At 41.4% G+C, this 20,618-nt stretch overlaps 1 protein-coding gene across 2 annotated transcripts in view; it reads right to left on the reverse strand.

Moving 5' to 3' along the window:
- Positions 1 to 20,618, reverse strand: part of CHCHD3 (coiled-coil-helix-coiled-coil-helix domain containing 3) — a 165,526-nt gene that overhangs the window by 59,445 nt on the left and 85,463 nt on the right. For both annotated transcript variants that reach the window (XM_075081691.1, XM_075081690.1), the window contains exon 5: positions 276 to 359. In XM_075081691.1, coding sequence (XP_074937792.1) covers positions 276 to 359 — 84 coding nt within the window. The remainder of the gene's footprint in view (positions 1 to 275; positions 360 to 20,618) is intronic.

Here is a 20,618-nt window from a genome sequence, read left to right on the forward strand (position 1 = left end):
TATTTCTCTGTATGGATTTACTGTGACAGATGAAGCCTCATTGCAAATGTGAGAACTTAGTAAAGAAAACAATATTCTCAATGTGAAAGTCTCCATCTTGTCAATATTAAGCCAGAAACAGTAGCAGTTAATGCCACAAAACCCCCTCTGGCCACAGTTTTTTTTAAATCTTTATCTGCTTAGAAAAGTCATCCTGTTTAACGGTAAAACATAACCAGAAAGTCAGTAGCAGAAACAAACAGAGAACTCTTCATTAAAAGGGAAAGCAGGCTTACCCTTTCTTCCAGTCGAGCCAGCTGCTCTTTATAGTAGGCATCGTGCTTCTTCAGCTCTCTGTCTTTCTCTTCCAGCTGCTTGGCCTAAAAAAAGAAATAGAAAGATAAAACTGGATCAAGAAAGAGCATCACTTGCAAAGCAAAACATCTACTATAAATTGTACCAGTAAGGAATATACAGCGATTGAGAACTGCAGTCTATTAGTTTCTGCCAAACAGTACATTAATAAGATGATGATTGCTGCATTGAAAATGTAAAGAGATTGTCTATTGTACTGGGTTTTTTCCTTCCCTCCTCAACAGCTGTGCCATAGTTTGTCCAAACATATCTGGAAGTGTCATGAAGATGGAACCAAGCATATCCTGCTGAGATTGATTAATCTTCTTTTTTTTTTTTTTTTTTTAAATTAACTTTGCGGATCACTTCTGAACTTTGGGAAACTTGCTCAAGCTACCGAACAAAATGCACGCAGAGCCTGAATATTTAACTTTATTTGTTAACTAAGTGGACGTTTTGACAGGAGAAAAGCTGAACCTGCCTCCATACATTTGTAGGCAGTGGTGAAAAGAATTCTTTTGAAGTAGCGGGTTTTTTTCTCTAAACCCCCAGTTCAGGAATGTATTTAGCATGTGCTTAATTCTAAACACATGAACAGTTGGAAAGAACCAAATGCTTACATATTTACAAAAGCAGATCTAAAAAGTACATCTAAAACTCTGCTGTCTTCTTCAATTAGTAATTATTCCTCTGGAAGCTCCTACATCGGTTGAAGTATCCAACTAAGTAAGCTGAAACCCTTTACTGTAGGATCTCTCCCATGTCCAGTAACTTAAAATAACACAGAAGACTTCTGAACATCTATCTTTTGAATACTAATATGACTTGAGCATTCATTTAAGAGACACTACTTCCAGCACTACTGAGCAAGCTGACGTTTTTTTGGCGTTTCATCTGTAGCATGTTCTAATGTGTAATATTAAGGGAACTCATTAAGAATTCTAAAATACATTAAAAGAGAACACAAGCACACAGAATACATACAAAGCTACAAGACCTCCAGAGGAAATACTAGACAAGTGATTTTTAACAAGCTATGGAGTATTTAATGCCTAAATTATCAGTGCAGATTCATTCGAGGCTCATAATGTTTTAATAATAAAATATCTTTAGTGACTAATAATTAACTATCAGTGGTCATTACCACAACTGCCTGTTCGACATTAGTCATTTACCTCTAACATGTTATTTTCACCCAGGTACTGATACTACAAAGCCAACTGCAAAATTTGCTATTTTAGCAGCATCATGTAAAATGGTAAACTCTTGCACTCTTACTGCTCACATGGTACCGCCAGGTCACGCTCACAGAAGCACATCATAAAACTTACTTAGACCATACACTGTGCTATACTTGTTCTACAGGCACTGGACTTATTTCTTTTTGTCAAGATTTGCACATTTTTGCAGCCAGACAAAGAATAAAATAATTTTGGGGTTTTTGGTTGTTCCTGAACTACTTACCTTTTTTTCTATATCCTGAAGCATGTAAAGAAAAATCCAAAAGTCAAATTAGATTTATTTTATAATGGCAAATAGAAACAATGCAGAAATAACCATACATGTTAGGCATATCTGTAATTTAGAACCATGCAAAAAAACTACTTGGAATTTGGTTTTCTTCATGAACTTCACCAAAAATACCCTGCTCTACCAAAAGCACAAAGCCCAGTTTAAACTCTACTTGGATGAAGCAAAACTTGTCCTCCGCCAACCACCTCATCTTCAGCATAGTGCCGTGGAGCACATGCTGCAGCCCTGCCCACCACCATTTAAATCAGACTATATTCACTACAGAAAACTAATTACAGGTTTTTCCAAAGCTGATTACACTAAATAATCTACAGCCTGACTACCATGCTTTGTATTGATCATGGTTTTGATTTTTCTAGATAATCCCTGTATCCTCTCTCAAACCCGCCTCTTGCTGTGCTTATAGAAACAACTCATTGCAGATTGTGCCTCCCCAAACCATCCTCTCCCAAATATCTAGTACAAGACTTCAATGCATTATCATAGTTACCCGTACATGAATATTTTATGTATAACCCCCTTACAACCTCTGAAATATTTGCAAACTCAAGAACTCAAGGGGAGTTAAATAGGCCAGTGACAAAGAAAACATAAAATTAATGTTCCATAATGCTCATGAGAGCTCAGTTAAGTTTTAGTTCTTAGAATTCAATAGGGTTTCACACAATTCTGTCGATGACCTGAAACCAAGCAGCAAATCTGACTTTGGAAAGCCAATAAGATATAATAAAAGTCATGCAAGAGCATCATGACTTAATTCACTCGCCCCATTACTGACAATTCACAAGGGCAGAAATTCTCAGGGTGGAAAAACCCAACAGGTCAAGGGCACACTAACAACAGGGGAGATGAAACCCATCTTCTCCTCCAGGTCCAGCTGAGTTCAGATTCTTTTCATCTGTGCCTTACTTGCTGATCAAATACCATTCAAAAGAGTGAAATGGATTTGTTTAACAGTATCTGATCACTAAATTTATCCATGAAAGACAGTATGAGCAGGGGAATGCAAATAACATTTGTTCCAAGGATATCCATCTGAATGCAAGTTTTTGCCCTGGAAAGTTTGTTAGTTTTTGAGTTGATTTTTGGGTTTGGTTCCCTGCCCCCCAAGATAATTAGCGGTCAAAACAGCTGGATTTTACTGCACTAAAGATATGGGGGTCAAGAAGTAAATTATAGTCATGCTTCTTATTGCCCTGATACTATCAAAGCTTTTATATAACTGATAAAGTAGAAATATTAGATTATAAGAATACTAAATAATACGTTTATCCAAAGATTTCATTCCCTCTATTGTGAAAGTAACTGGAAGGGTTGGTAGGCCAGGAAGAAATTCAGGTTTCTTCCATACGGCTACCACCCCTTGCATTTATACAGTAATGTAGATACAGCAAAGTTTAAAAAAAAATTTCATTTATACAAGAGACAAGATAAATATGTCAAAGGAAGAGAATTCACTGCAGAAATAAAAACCTGTAAGGTAATACTATATTTATGGGGCCACAGCAACATGATCCCAGTGAATATCAATTAGCTGTAACAAAATAATTAACAGTAGCCATGTATTCAATTAGCTGAATGCTGCACTTTAGTTGTAAATGAGATATTGGAACAGGTTCATTGCTTCTTCACAAAGTAGCTCAAATAAACAAAGCTTTTGCTTGGGTGTTATTTAGAAAACAGCTTTAGAAGGTCACCTTTGAGGCAGCCCATGTTCCCAAGACTACCCAAAATTAAAATCCAAAAATAGATCACTTATATTAAATACAGGCTCTTCACAATCTCTAGGAAGTTGGACCAAGATTTAACGGCCAACCCGGGTTTAATTTTCAAAAGTAGCTCCTGGCTTTAGCACAGCACTGCTACGAGTTTCCATCACTGGGGAAATGGATGTCTACAAAAGGCTTCCATGCATCGCCTCTTATACGGCTGCAGGGACACTTGCAGAGCAGTCCCGCGACGAGGCCAAACCCTTCTCATGCTGGATACAACAGATACGCGTTAATTTTTTCCTTTCCAGGGTAGAACAGAGCAAATCAGCAGCCAACTGAAAACATATGTTTAATAATTATCTTTAAAAAATAAAGGAATCCAGTTAGCTGTAGACAGCAAGGTTCATGGTGTGTGCAGTCTTTAATTGCTATTCTTTAAGGGTGTTGCAGGGGATAAGCCATTATCAGGTAATGTAGGAGAAGTTTGTAGGCAGATTTCAAAATCAGCTCTTGAAGCAATCGGCAGTCCCAGGTTTACAGCTGCCCCTCAGTGCAGGCTCCGAGCTCCAAACTCATTAATATCCAGCAAGTTTACAGAAGAACACCCCTGAGATGGCTTCAGTTTGTGTTTTTCTGGTAGAGGAGAATAGTCTGCTTCAAAATACAAACTCAGGTTTACACTAAATTGATAAAGCATCATCAGTCATCTGAAAGTGCCGTGCCTAGGTCTTGCCAAGCTACTTCATGGCCAGCTCCTCATCACCCCAAGAACGTCAGAGGACGAGGTAAGTGGCCAACCAAGGGACCAGGTCTCCCCAGCCACATTCAAGGCTGCGAGCGAGACCAGGCGTTGGGTCTGGGGGCTGAAGGAGCACCCTGTCACGACCGGCTTACAAGACTAAGGGGATTTGCCTGCTGTAACGCTGACTACAGCAGCGAGGGCTTTTCTCACGGGAAAGGTCACGCAAAACATCTACAGGCCTTCATGCGGGTCCATGTGCTTTGAAGAAAAGGTGAACTGTATTAATAAACAAGAGAGAGATGGCAGAGGGCTGGCCTTCAGCAGCTGCAGAAGCAAGACCACCTCATAAGAAAACTGCTGGCAGGTTGGGATGAATGTGATTCGCCAGTACTGCATGAGAACGGATCTCAAAAAATTATCTTTCATTACGTTGCTGGAGATTTTGTTTTACAACGTGAGGTTTGCTGGATGAGCATACCTATAGGTTAAGGCAGGGTGTGAATTCACGACCTCGTTGACACTAACGTCACTCAGGTACAGGCCATGACTGTCAGGTTGTGGAACAGTTATTCAGCTTTTGACGTCCACTGTATCGCTGTGCCCAGAAACCCTTTTGCAGTGGACTGCATTCACCCACCAGTATAGCCCCGTGCACCCACTTCTGCATGTTGACAAATCTACGATGAAAAAGGTCTGTAACTCGTACACGTTATTATGGCCAGCAAAACTACCACCTTCGTTCACTGCATATAGTGTCCCAATAAAAATGATTCTCGATTTCCGCATTTAATGTATGTCAGATTACAACACTTTTCAATTTTAACCTTCTGTTTCAACATATAGACACACGTCATTCTGAATGGGCAATAGGAGTAACTTATGGATGTTCTTAGGAACATATGCTTCTCCCTTCCCCCCCAAAAATAATTTCTTTTTGAAGCTATCGCTATTCACCAAATCATTCCTCACCACAAAAAAATTATCCAGACACATCACTTAGAAAAAACTGTGTTAATTTCCACTTGTAAAGGTAGAGAATAGTTATGAATTAGAAACAGAAGCAACAATAATGCATCATAAAATATATTATTTGACAGCTGTAATTAAAACAAGCTTTTGTAATTACCGGTAAATGTGCTACAGTACATTTTCTACAATAATGATGTCCTAAAAGAATGAGTGGTGCAGATTAAAAAGATCACATTGAGAGAAAGCTAAAGGAGAAAATTTAAAAATTTAAGAATTGAATTTACAGACAAGTTAGGATCTAGTCTATCCAAAACATGTGATATTAAGCGTCATTTACTAAATCTAGTTATAGACCAAAGGAGAAAATATACAAATGTACACTGTGCCAAACAAGAGCTACGGATTCAAATTTCTAATGTAAGCCACAGGAATATGCAGCTGAAATCCAGAGGCACGTTGCTATCAATCAAGACAGTTCGTTGATGTTCTTGCCCCAACAAAAGCAGCTTACATTACCATGTTAGAAGTAAAAAGCTGAACAAGGAAAACGTGGTACACCTGCAAACGAGGTGGGTGATTTAGAGAAAGTCAACAGTTGTGGCTGAAGTACTCAAAGGGACCTCAGGAGGTCCTTAGTTCTTGCTTGAAACAGGGTCAGCTAAGTGGCCAGACCTGGCATCTCAAGGCTGTATCCAGTTGGGTTTTGAAAACCTCCAAGCATGGAGACAGAACATCTACCATGCCTTCCTCATCACCCAGACTGCGTGTAGAGAGAGTGCAAGGAGGAGAAGTATTTACAGCAGTAAATAAGTACTGAGTCATCAATCACCTGAGAGGACTCCAGGTTCCTTCTAGCCTGAATTATTTCACCTGAAGCTGGGGCAGGGTCTGGAGCACAAGTGTGCTGGGGGGCGGCTGAGGGGGCTGGGGGGGTTTAGGCTGGAGAAGAGGGGGCTGAGGGGAGCCCTTCTCGCTCTCTGCAGCTGCCTGAGAGGGGCTGGAGTGAGGTGGGGGGTTGGTCTCTGCTCCCAAGTCACCAGTGACAGGACGAGAGGAAACGGCCTCAAGCTGCATCAGGGGAGGTTTAGATTGGAGATGAGGGAAAACCTCTCCACCGAATGGGTTGTCAGGCATTGGCACAGGCTGCCCAGGGAAGCGGTTGTGTCAGCATTCCTGGAGGTATTTAAAAGATGTGTAGATGTGGTGCTTACGGACATGGTTTCGTGGTGGACTTGGCAGTGTCGGGTTTATGGTTGGACTTGATGATCTTAAGGGTCTTTTCTAACCTAAACGATTCTATGGTTCCGTGTTATGATCCTATCCATAAAACACAGGACAGAATGATCAGACAGTTGTACCACGCTACTATGAAATGAGCAATGAGTACTAAAGAAAAGCTGCACTCCTCACCAAACTCTGCTCCTCACTGGGTGAACCATCTGGTTTGTTCAGTTTGAGATCAATAGATATTGAAGATTTTATTTTCTTGAAAGTAAAAATACATTCCTAACTACGATATTCATTAGCAATATGCAGAAAAGCCTCATGTTTCCATGCAATCATAGCTTAAAGAAAAAAAAAGATGCAAACAAATCTGTATTACATATATGCATGTCAACAGGAATAAAAGAAAGGCCTGACTTATTTCTGAAACTGTATACATGCTTTTCATTTAACTAACACAGTCCAAAAAGATGAAACATTTTAAAAGACTATCTGTACTGCTGCCAGGTATTTGTAGCAATTCAAATAATGTCTATAACCATTTCTGACAGCTTCTGATGTTTCAGTCATATGTCAAATATGTACAGTTTTCCACTAATCTTAAAGAAGCAGTCATAGACTGCTCCGTATGAGCCAAAGTGGATTTTTCTATACAAAAATGGAGCAGAAGAACTAATATCCTGTAAAATCCAGGAAAAACAACTGCCAGTAAGCAGATTTAAGACTACGTTCTATTTCCAGCTTTGTCGCTATACCACTATTGTAGTAAGCCATAAATATTTGTGTCAAATTTTTTACTGTGTCCAGAATTGATCTAATGATAATTTTACAGAAGTACTTGGAAATTCCTGGATGAAATGAACAACAGAAAGATAAAGAAAAGGTATTAGTAAGCACTGTGAGCCAATATTCGATGTGTTTTAAAACAATGCATCATGTAAAACAGAGGAATTATAAGGAAACACCGCCCTTCCAGAAAGTATTCTCACTCCAGATCACCCTCAAGTCCAAAAACAAGTCAGTAAGAAGAAACTTGCACCTTATTCACCTAAATTCAAAATTTTCTGTAGTCAGAATATTTAGATATCTTCTAAGCTTTCCATCTAAAAAATTTTGTCGCTTCACAAATCCAGCACTTATTGTCAGCACTTTGACATTACATTATTATATTTTTAAAAGCCACAATTTCTTTCATTCGGTCTTGTAAACTGAAGATTCAGTAGACTGAATGTAAATGGTGAAATAATTCTTATAGATGCTGCACTAATACAAGCAATGAAAACTCAACATCTCATTGAAGCCCACTTCAAAGTCAATCTCATCTGAAAAATAATAGAAAACTTACTGTATCCTCTGTTTATTAGAGGTCTAGCAGTGTCAGGGATCGCACATTCTCCAATGTTATTTTCCATCTGCAAATATCCTACTTCTTGTATCAAATGATCAAAACTGTACATGAATTGATATAACTTCCTTCCAACAGAACTTGCATCATTGGAACTGGCTGCTCAATCTGTTATCCCAGTAACCAATTTCCACTAAAGGTAAAAAATGATGATGCTCAAGTAGGTAAATCCACTTCTGAATACAAAATAAGCGTACATTTATTTCTTCTCAGCTATTCAAGTTATTGACTTCTGCTTAAGAGACAAAATTGAATCACTTGTAACTACATCAGGTGTTTCTCAATTTGAAAGATACAATATAAGCAGTACCATCATTTTTGGATGTTCAAGAAGGCACTAAATAAAAATATCTTTAAAACAATAGATTACTTGTATTTTTTTTTTTAAATTAGATCTTGTTAAACTGAACTCTTCTCTTTAGCAACAAACAAACTATCAAAACTCATTGACTCTGTCTTCAGATAAGGCAGCCATACCGCTAACCAGTATTCCAAAAAAGAGATATTTTCCTGACCAGCTTAATAATAAAAGAACAGCAAATAGTAGATAATTTAAGACAGAAGTTGTAGCTCCAAAACAAGCTGATCTTTCAAATGGGCCATGACTTAACAATGAAATATTCAGGTATTTACGAAAGAGTCATAGAATTATTAAGGTTGGAAAAGACCTCTTTAGGATCATCAACTCCAACCATCAACCCAACACCCCCAGGCCTCCTAAACCATCCCCTGAATTGCCACATCTACATGTCTCTTGAACCCCCTCCAGGGACGGTGACTCCCCCACCTCTCTGGGCAGCCTGTGCCAGGGCCTGACCACGCTGGCAGGGAAGGCATTTTCCCTCATCTCCAACCTAAACCTGCCCTGACGCAGCTTGAGGCCGTTTCCTCTCGTCCCATCGCTGGTGACTTGGGAGCAGAGACCAACCCCCCCCTCACTCCAGCCCCTCTCAGGCAGCTGCAGAGAGCGAGAAGGGCTCCCCTCAGCCCCCTCTTCTCCAGGCTAAACCCCCCCAGCCCCCTCAGCCGCCCCCCAGCACACTTGTGCTCCAGACCCTGCCCCAGCCCCGCTGCCCTTCTCTGGACACGCTCCAGCCCCTCCAGGCCCTTCTTGTCCCGAGGGGCCCAAACCTGAGCCCAGCATTCGAGGTGGGGCCTCCCCAGGGCCGAGCACAGGGGCCCCAGCCCTGCCCGGCTCCTGCTGGCCACACCAGCGCTGACACAAGCCCGGGGGCTGGTGGCCTCCTTGGCCACCTGGCCACTGCTGGCTCATGCCCAGCCGGCTGTCAGCCAGCACCCCCAGGGCCTTCTCCGCCGGGCACTTCCCAGCCCCTCTGCCCCAGGCCTGGAGCGTTGCCTGGGGTTGGTGTGACCCAAGGGCAGGACCCGGCACTCGGCCTTGTTAAACCTCACACAACTGGCCTCGGCCCATGGATCCAGCCTGCCCAGGTCCCTCTGCAGAGCCTTCCTGCCCTCCAGCAGATCGACGCTCCCGCCCAGCTTGGTGTCACCTGCAAACTCACCGAAGGTGCACTCGATCCCCTTGTCTAGATCGTTGATAAAGATATTAAAGAAGACTCTAGCCTCAGCATTGCCAAGGGAATACCATTTTGTCAGTTTTAGGAACGCTATAGCTTTCACAAAAGACCTTCTCCCATCAAGATACACATAAAAATCACAGGGAAAAGAAAATATTTATACCTAATTGCTATGCCATATATGTCAAGGCTATAGAACATTTACCCCAATGAACAGGTCACCGCTTTTTAGCTCTTATGTTTCGTCCTTTGCAGCATGTTGAAAACTGAATTCAAGGAAATAAGAGGACAGTTACATAGTTCTTTTCATCGTTACCTCTAAAGTGTTTAGCTAAGTGTGAAAATCCTATGTGATAGAAAAGTTACTATTCCTGTTTAAGTTACTAAATACAAACTAAGGTGCAGCAAAGCCAATGGGAAAGCAGGGGGAAATGGCAGGGAGAGCGTGGGGGGATACAGCGAGACTTATGCTCTTTGTATTTTAATTAGCAAATTACAATGCTGGTCTTTAAAGAAAATTCTGAAAGTTTTAGCAACTTATTCTGAAATAAACACACAGGAGAATTGCTGCCTGGAGTAGAGTACCTCTGAAAGGAGCGGGGATTAATTTATATATTGATTATTGGGGAGCATCTTCCTTTTATATAATCCTGTAACACGTGTCATTGAATTTCTGTGTCCAACTTCAATTCATTGCACTTTTATTTCTCTTCTCATTTGATTGCAGAGTCTCTAGGGCAGAGCCTGGAACTCACTACACATCTGTGCAGTGTTTAACATAATTACACTTCAAGCTCTGCTGGCATTTGTATTATTCTAACAGAAATAAATAATATTCTAAGCACAGAAAATACATAAAATTGATGGAAAAAAGCAAACTAACACAAGACAGTAAGGGAGACAAACACTGGATTTTTGTAAAGACCATGCAGAAAACGAAAGAAAATCATGGGTTTTTTTAAAGCCCAGCCCAGTTCAGATGACATATATCTGAATGTGCTAGTAATTTAGGACTAAGCAACTAAAAAAACCCCAAACTTACACATATCATCTACTAATTGGAGGAAGGAAATGTATTTAAGAAAGGGTCTGATGCTAACATTTTTATTCCTTACTCTGACATCCTTGTCATGTAAATTTGTTGACAGAATATTTAGAGCGATTAACATAGCAGGGCAGAGACTGGCTGTTACAAGAACGTGATTCTACATTTTACTATACATTTTTCTCGCAATAGGAAAGAATAAAACAGTTGTTGAATGGGATATTCAAAGATAATTCAACAATATCTTACACAAAGAAAAATGTAAAGCAAATAATCATAAAATCCAATGAAATGCTCAAAGGTTTAATAAAAATTACTGGGTAGAAATGGCCAAAAAGATCAAAACAAAGAAGACTACGTGCTCAGTGTCTCATGTTTTAGGCAGTTTACAACTGAGATGACTTCAGTCATCTAGAAAAAGGGATACATTGAGATGATAGCAACTGGAAATCATCTTAATTCATGAAGACCATGTAGAACATCACAAGAAGCTGTTTAAGCTACAAGGACCAGGCAGCCTAAAGCCAGGCAGGATCCAATGAGGACAAAGGGAAAATTATACAACTTGGAGGCAAAAGCCTACACCAGCCAGGTGAAGCATTTTTATTCTGACTGTAAAGCCCCAGAAAAAGGCCTTATATCCCTGCAGGCAAGCCAATAAAAACTTGTGCTGTGTGTAACAACAGCCAAATAAAACCAGAAAGAGATAAATGAACAAAAGAGGAAAGAGAAGACAGCACCACACTGAGACTGCATTATTTGACATAGACTAAATAACCTTCCAGATCCTCCCAGAGCTCTGGTCACTACACCCAAAAGCTTCAGAAAAGAAAGAAGCTGGAGGTACCTAAAGACCAAAACCATGGGAATTGCTTTGTGTGTGTAGAAGGGTGCATGATAGAGGTATACGAAATAATTAAATGTTCAGAGAAGGTGAGTCAGGCTCTCTTATTTACTCCCTTCTCATAATACAAGACCGAGGAGATACTCAGTGAACAGTGAAATTGAAAAGCAACAAATTTGAAACCAATTAAATGCATAATTAACCTGCAGAACTCATTGCCACAAGTTATCAGTGAAGCCAATCGCTTAGCAAAATCCAAAAAAGTTTAGATGTTTGTATTAACTCTGAAAACATCCGCAGTTATACCTATAAGGTAGCTGAGACACTGTATTCCTTTGAGGACTGTAAACCTTATCACTCTGATAACAATATATTTAAGTCTGTTACGCATGAATTATAAGAGATGAGGAGGAAACTCCCCGTCCTTTTTGTACCACCTGTATGTTACAAAGAGCCTCCAGAGAACTACTCTGTTTCTTGTGGTGTATGACAAAACCCATTATTTTAGTCAAAAATTTCAGCCGCTTTCAGTCAGCTGCTGCGATGCTGTATTTACATAACCAAGGAAGAAAAAAAAGCCCTAAATAAGCCTTGCCAACTTTTTTCTTTCACAATCAAGATGACAATTTATATAGGGATTACACAGATCCATACAGAAAGCTTCAAGAAGTCTTGCAGAACTGCCCCTCATTCGTGTGCTGGTAACAGCTAAACAATGTAAGGAACCGATGTTAAATGAAACTCAAGGTATAAAACAAAACAAAATATCTAATCAGCAGGGAAAAAAATAGCTAACAAGGAAATTTAAATACTGATGAGACAGAAACCAGAATGCCAAACTGGTTCAAACGACTTGTGCAGAAAGAAAGACTGCAGTTTCTCTGCTCAGCGAATTTCCTACCATTAGCCTTATTGTTCTTAAGACAGAGAAATCCATGCAGCAAAAAGCACAATTTTCCAGCCTGAAGAAGAGAAAAAAGTGCTGAGGAGCACACTGAAGACACGGACAGTGAATCCACACTCTGAGCTTACCAAAGCAAACCAATCCTGATGGCTCCTCTAGCCTCTCCCTTCCCATTTCTGCTCTCCCTCTTCTCCTCACCTTCCCAAACAAACAACGAAATGGCAGAATTGTCTCAGCTATCACTTACACTCTGACACTTCGGCTGCCTAAATAACTCTGAAGGGTGAGTATAAATTAGGACTGTAATTTCAATCTAAATAGTAAGAATTCAATCACTTGAAAATCAAATATTACCACTCTAAGGGCTGGGTAGAAATAGATGAGAACATCCCAGTACGATCCACCACTAGAGAAACTATTAATTACTGTGTTGGTTTGTCTCTCTGTTTCCTGCTGTATCACAAATAGAGCAGCTCAACCTTAACATCGATTAGGATTCAGCCGTGTTCAGCGCTGCACAAATGCAATATGGACAATTAGCGGAAGGAAGAACACCTGCGAGATTTAATGTAATATATATTCAAGAGATAAGAAGGTAAGAAAAAGACCAGAACTAACATTCACTAAGCCATCCTCTGAAGTATTTTGGGAAGTTTTCTATTCTTAGAGAGTGCGAGCGGTAGCAGGCACAGTAACAAATAAGCTAAACATGTGCTGTTATTATAACTTTCAGAGATGTAAATGGTATCAGTCATCAGGAGCATCCCAATATTCATGACTGTTTAATGTTTTAGGAGAAGAGAATTAGGCCTCCAATGCAGACAGCTTCTGGCTCAAGGGCATTCCCTATCAATGAAGTCCAACACAGAGCCCTTGCCGCGTGTCAAGCAACAGGTCTCTGATAAGGACTAAGCGCGGTCCTGGGGTGCAGGAGCACAAGTTGTGCCCTCGGTTCAACTGCTTGTGCAACCTTGGAAAACATTTCTTTCCCTTTTTTCTTTTCCTTTTTCAGGCTGCCAGTGATGTTTGCAAGGAGTCTGAGAGCTGTCTGTACAGTGCTTGGAGAATCTACAATCCATACATTTTATAAAGCGATACTATTATTTTTACATGACCGTTTTCTGTTGTGGGTGAGAAAGTCTCCAAGTGAAAGCAAGCACTTAAAAGTTCTTTGTAGAAAAACAGTTTCATCCCAGTCAATAGAATGCTTCACAAAAATATAAGCTCCCAAGTACTTTTATAATAATGGCAAAAAAAAAACCCCACCTCTTATATTTTGGGAGTTGCTAAAACATGTCAATTTTACACAATCTTTTGTGTACTGCCCAACATTTAGAGTGCTAGAAAGCAAAGCTCTTCTCTGAATTTGTGAAGTGGGGTTTTTTTTTTTACTGCATGCTTAAACCTTATTTGTCATGCAATACAGACTGTTCTAGCCCACAGTGAGAATTAGCGCTTAATTTTCTAAACGTGGAGAGACATACCAACTACTTGCAGAAGTAATGTCACTGGTATTTGCATGAAATTGAGAATAGCAAAGAATTGTTAAAATCAGATTAATTCAGAAATGGTAGAAGAGTAACAACTTTTCTCTGTCCTTAAAGAGGAAGAAAAAAAAGAAATAAATCTGCAGAATAAAACATGACTGATCATAAATAGGCAAGAAGACCTAATAAAATATTTATTCATCCCTCATAATACGGAGTACACGACCCCCTGTTGAGGTTTCCAGTTATTAAACAAGATAAGGGGTGGCTACAGAGAAGACGGAGACTCCCTTTTTACAAGGAGTCCCATGGAGAGGACAAGGGGGATGGACACAAGTTGCTCTTGGGGAGATTCCGATTGGACACCAGAGGGAAATTTTTCACAGTGAGGACAGTCACCACTGGAATAACCGCCCCAGGGAAGGGGTTGACTCGGCCATGTTGGGCACCTTCAAGAGTCATCTGGACAGGGTGCTGGGCCATCTTGTCTAGACCTGGCTCTTCCTAGAAAGGTTGGACTAGATGATCCCTGGGGTCCCTTCCAACCTGGGATTCTGGGATTCGGCACTGCAATGAAATGAGAAGGAAACCTGGCCTCGGGATTGAAGGACTTGCCCTTGTCTTCCAAGCGCCTTGGTCTGGTCTCAGAAAAATACAGAAGTTACGGTGACACGATCAAGGCAGATGGACTGGAAGATTGACTGAAAATGTCAGGCAAGGGGTGAACACTTGTTTTTTCCACTTTTTTCCCCTCCTCACACTGTCTTGTGAATTGCAAGGTAAGCCAGATTTCAGAGACAAACAACAGAAAAAACATATATAATTGACTTTCTATGAGCTCTTCCTGGAAGATTTTTTAAATTCTTCTTCATTCATGAGTGCAAGCAGCAAAAGCCAGCCTAAAGGGATTCTCCTCTCTTATAATTTTGGGTCTACAAGTAACACATAAAATACAGGTGAAAAGATTTGAAAAGGAAAAGTCAAAAGAAGAAAAACATTATTGCACTGCAGAAAACAAGAAATATATATTAAAAATATATTATCTGTGTGTGTATATAATTACATTTAAACAAGTCCATGGGGCCGGATGGGATCCACCCAACGATACTGAGGGAGCTGGAAGAGGAGCTTGCAAAGCCACTCTCCATCATTTATCAGCAGTCCTGGTCAACCGGGGAGGTCCCCGATGACTGGAAACTAGCGAATGTGACACCCCTCTACATGAAGGGTCAGAAGGAGGATCCAGGGAACCACAGGCCTGTCAGCCTGACCTTGGTGCCAGGAAAGGTCATGGAGCAGATCATCTTGAATACCACTACGCAGCACATGCGGGACACCCAGGGGATCGGGCTCAGCCAGCATGGGTTTATGAAAGGGAGGTCCTGCCTCACTAACCTGGTCTCCTTCTATGATAAGGTGACCTGCTTAGTGGATAAGGGGAAGGCGGTAGACGTTGTCTACTTGGACTTTAGTAAGGCCTTTGACACTGTATCCCACAGCATTCTCCTGGAGAAGCTTGGACAAGTGCACTCTGCGCTGGGTTAAAAACTGACTGGTGGCCGAGCCCAGAGAGTGGTGGTGAATGGAGTCAAATCCAGTTGGCGATCAGTCACGAGTGTGTACCCCAGCGCTCAGCGTTGGGGCCGGTCCTGTTCAATATCTTCATTGATGATCTGGATGAGGGGATGGAGTGCACCCTCAGTGAGTTTGCAGGTGACACCAAGCTGGGCGGGAGCGTCGACCTGCTGGAGGGCAGGAAGGCTCTGCAGAGGGACCTGGGCAGGCTGGATCCATGGGCCGAGGCCAGTTGTGTGAGGTTTAACAAGGCCCAGTGCCGGGTCCTGCCCTTGGGTCACACCAACCCCAGGCAACGCTCCAGGCCTGGGGCAGAGGGGCTGGGAAGTGCCCGGCGGAGAAGGCCCTGGGGGTGCTGGCTGACAGCCGGCTGGGCATGAGCCAGCAGTGCCCAGGTGGCCAAGGAGGCCACCAGCCCCCGGGCTTGTGTCAGCACTGGTGTGGCCAGCAGGAGCCGGGCAGGGATGGGGCCCCTGTGCTCGGCCCTGGGGAGGCCCCACCTCGAATGCTGGGCTCAGGTTTGGGCCCCTGGGGACAAGAAGGGCCTTGAGGGGCTGGAGCGTGTCCAGAGAAGGGCAGCGGGGCTGGGGCAGGGTCTGGAGCACAAGTGTGCTGGGGGGCGGCTGAGGGGGCTGGGGGGGTTTAGCCTGGAGAAGAGGGGGCTGAGGGGAGCCCTTCTCGCTCTCTGCAGCTGCCTGAAAGGAGGGTGTAGCGAGGCAGGGGTCGGTCTCTTCTCCCTAGTAACAAGCCATAGGATGAGGGGAAATGGCCTCAAGCTGCGTCAGGGGAAGTTCAGGTTGGTCATTAGGAAAAACTTCTTCACCAAAAGGGTTGTCAGGCAGTGGAACAGGCTGCCCAGGGAGGTGGGGGAGTCTCCATCCCTGGAGGTATTTAAAAGAAGGGTAGGCATGGTGCTTGAGGATATGGTTTAGTGGTGGGCTTGGCAGTGATAGGTTAGTGGTTGGACTCAATGATCTTAAGGGTCTTTTCCAACCTTAATGATTCTATGACTCTACGATCTTGCTACTATCTGCAAAATATAACAACTTTCTGCAAGGTAACACAGCTATTCAAGCCCACCTGATATTCTACCTTTATTTAACACTGATACACGCGCCTAGAGTTGGAGAGGCTAAAGAACTGAATTTCCAACAAAAATCACATTTTTGTATAACAGACCTCATTGTGTAGCAATCTCTGGCCACTCAAAATTACATGAAAATTATTTATATGTGAGAAAATACTCACAGACATCTTCTGGTACGTTTATCACCATGTAGTATGATCCTGCTAAATTTCAGCAACCGAAGGAGATGAGGTTCGGTTAGTTATCGAGTGAGGCAGCACAGCAAAGTCCACGCTGACCACTGTAGCACGTGGTATGGTTTCATTTCAGTTAGTACTGAATAAGTACCTCAACAAGGTGCTAAGGAAACTCAACACTTTCCAAATGGGACATAATACCGGTGTCCTAAGCACCTGTGAGTCAAATGTCTAAAGTCCTCCTGTAAAAATCAGGTTCCCCCATTCCCCTGACTGCCAGCTGTTAACTGCAATCTACCTCCCAAATTCAACAGGCAGTCTCCAGCAATGACTATTTTTCACTTCTTTCTTTATGCTGTTGAGCACTATTAGACGTCTGCCACATTCTACTTTCACAGCCTCAATTTATAGGTGGAGGAAGCAATATATTTACATGCAGAAGGTAAAATGTATTCGGGCACTGAAATACTGACAAGGTAACTGTGGTAGAAGCACAAGTGCTATTACCGGCGGTGACATACAGTCCGAGCCCAGCTCAGACGCACCAAAGGAGAGATGGAGCCATGAATCTGCATTATGCAGAATATCACCACAGGTGCATAAATTCAGCCCCTATAAACTAAAGAGAGCCTTGTTTGCTTTTATGAAGCCTTCATCTGTAACGCATAGCGAGCAGTTGTGGTGTTTTTTTTTTTTATGATGGGGAAATAGTCTCGTATCTCCTCTGAACTTAACTAGAGTCAATTAAAAAAAAAGCCAAAGCAGTTTTCCCTGAAATTTAAACTGGTAAAATATTTAAGACAAGCCTGCAGGGTTTTTTTGTTTTAACAATTCTGTAACAAAAAGACCCAAACACACATGGTCCATGGAGCTGCTTCATCAATCAGAACTAAAAAAAAAACACCCCAAAACTAGAGTTAAAATGAAGACAGCTTTGACCAGATTGGAATCTGCCTATTCAAACCACACAAGCAACCTCTGGATTCATTATATCCATTTTCGGTTTCCTTTTTTTTTTCCCTTAGGCTGCAGATCTGTGGTGGTGTCGGGTAGATCTGCTGCTTCTCTTGCCTTCTGTACCTGCGGTCACCGCTCCTCCTTCTCCTGTGCAAACAGGTCTCACCCTTTCAGTGTTTTACTGGTGCCAAAGCCTATCTTACTCTAAGAACTAGAGAAATATTCTAGACAACATATTTTTATAATAAATATATAAATTCATAACTTTATATAAAATATATTAATATATAAATAACTATTCTAGTAGCAAACACGTCCATTTTCAGGGAATGTTGGAAGTATTTAACATTCAGCGTACCCAAATTAAAGTAGAGCTAATAGTGTAGCTGTGGCTAAGCGACATAAGAAGTCCAAAACCCTGCCTGGGTTTCTTAATTACATCAAAAGCTACAGCTGGAAATGAAATATACCTGCTTTAGGCACACAGGCATTTTTTGCCCCACCAAGTATGTTACCTCACACATATTTTTGTGTCTCTGTGTGTATATATATATGTATTTATACATTTTTATGTACGCGTATATACAAAAACCCCTTCTCCTTCACCCCTCAATCTCAAAAATTACAACATACAGTGAAGACCTGACATGTTCATTCTCAAAAAGTGAAGTATTAAGAGAGAGGTAAAAGGTTTCTACAAAATACTACATGGAAATTTTTAACTGACACTTTCCTAAAAAGCAGTTTCTTTTTGAAGCCTCAACCTTTTTCCATTTTTATCCAGGTATAAGGCTTCCAAATGATACCAGGATTCTATCCGAACCGAAATACTCCCAGAGCACCAGTAGGGAGGGAACATGGACATAAGTAACAGCAAACAAAATTTTGAAAAGGGCCAGCATTTTTGTGAAAACACTTAACTACAAATCTACCAATGAATTCAGTGGGACCAAGACTAGGACCTGGATACTTCTGCAGGGTTTTTTTGTTGGTTTCTAATAGAACAGGGAGTATCAAAGACACTGAATATTTGACTAATCTTCTCTTTGTTCAGCTCCCAAAAACATTTCAAAGCATTAACACAAGCGTTCCCAAACTGCTAGAAAGAGGCAACAGGGTCTATTTTAAATGCATTTTTTCCACAATAAAAAAACCACCCACATCAGCAGTCAGATAGACAAAGATCTACCCTAGTAGTTACAGCCTCAAAAGGATACTGCACAGCGGAGCAGTACAAACAGATCAGGGAGTGTAAGCACAGGTACGCTCAGGGTCTTTTGAGCTACATAAGAGCAATAGCTTTTATCGTCATATTCCCTGCATATAACTTAGCTTTTCTGTCTAATATTTCTGGGAGGAATAATTCTGACAAATATTTTATTCCTCTGTCTGCTCGTAGACATTTACAGGTTCACAAGCAAAAAGCCATTCATTCGAGGCCAAGCACGAGAGACGGCTTGGGTAAAATTGCAGTCACAGCTAATCTCCTGCTCCGGGCTACCCGAACCTCCTCAGACATTATTCTCAGATCAAGACTGTGATAAATTTTGAAGACACCGAAAAGCAAGAAATAATAAATACTTTTGTAAGGGCAGAATGGGAAAAACCAGAAGCGTCCTGCAGTAAAATGTGGAGGGCTGATATAATCCTCCCGACGGCTACAAAAGGTCTAGAAGCTTCATGACGTGGCTGGGAGTGTGGGTGAGGAGGTAGAAGAGGATTCCTCCAAAAGCAAGTCAGAGAAGGAACTGAGGGCAGTGTCCAACTATGGCTGGCCATCACTGCTGGGGGAACGGAAACTTGTGCTAGAGCCGAGGAAGATTATTTTCTATTTCCATAGGCACAAAACCCAAGCCCTGCCTTACCAGTAGGCCAAGTATTGTGCAAGAAAGAGCACAAAGCTGTGCAGCTCTACGGGACGGTTGTGTCTGGCACACTGTTGCAAGGGGTTTCTCTGTATCTGACTTAGCTTGGTTAAATACTCGTCTCTGAACATGGGCAGGCCAAGCAGAAAGAAGCAGGATGTCAACTTGTAAAATTAAACAAATTGTGACTGGTAGCACTGCTCGCGAACTGGGCGAGGTAAGGAGGTGGGCCAGAAGACGACCTCTTCCACTTTTTCACCAGCAGCTCACCTCCTCACACACTGCATGCAGGAGAGGAGAGTAACTTTTTTAGTCTACTCAAGCTCTACAAGTGAGGTTTATGATACACCACCAGTGAAAACTACCAAAAAGGAGGAAATCAAGCAGAAATGACGACGACAGCACCAGCCAAAAAGTTTCACCTGAGGGTGGCTGGCAGGACTAGGTGAGGCCGGACACTGTCGAAGGACATCGGTAACAAAATACCAAGCCATGGTTTGAGAAGCCAATTTGTCGAAGCATACTTCTGAAACGCAAGTTCTCTTGTTTTCTGGTGGATTTCTTTTTTCTTTTTTGCAAGTTCTTGATTTTCTGAAATTAAGATGCACCCACAGCACGTAGAAGTGAAAGATATAATCATGCTACTATTTTCCTCATGATATCTGAAGCAAAATGATTTTTAATATTTTCAGTGCTAGAAAAAAAAGACTTGAAATGTTCAGAAATTCATAATTACTCTTGTAAGCAATTCAAAGATTGCCTTGGTATTAAAAAAACCCTTTGGATAAAAAGGAATAAAAACATCTAAGAGACTACGTTAAATGGTTAAAATAAATAGGTTAATAATTTGTATTATCTTGTCACTAAGGTATATACAGTCATAAAACCATAATGACAAGGAAATTTAGATTTAAGAAAGAAATTATGTCTACAACCTTACCCACTGTCCTAAATATTAACTTTTTTTTAAATTAATGATCTGCTTATTAACAATTTCATATCAGAAACACAGAGGAGAATGAGGCTCTCTCCCCATTTATTTTTAAACTATTCCCACTACTAGTACTCATGGCTTAATGCAAGCACCCTTTCCAATAACATATTATGGCAGTGAATCAATAAAACTCATTACCATAAAACCTGACTCCACTCTGCCCTATGACTTTCTCCCCAAAATGATAATCTATTTATAAACCCACAGGAAGAAAAATAATCTACAGTC

The sequence above is a fragment of the Phalacrocorax aristotelis genome, chromosome 1, assembly GCF_949628215.1.
Source record: "Phalacrocorax aristotelis chromosome 1, bGulAri2.1, whole genome shotgun sequence".
Lineage (NCBI taxonomy): Eukaryota > Metazoa > Chordata > Aves > Suliformes > Phalacrocoracidae > Phalacrocorax > Phalacrocorax aristotelis.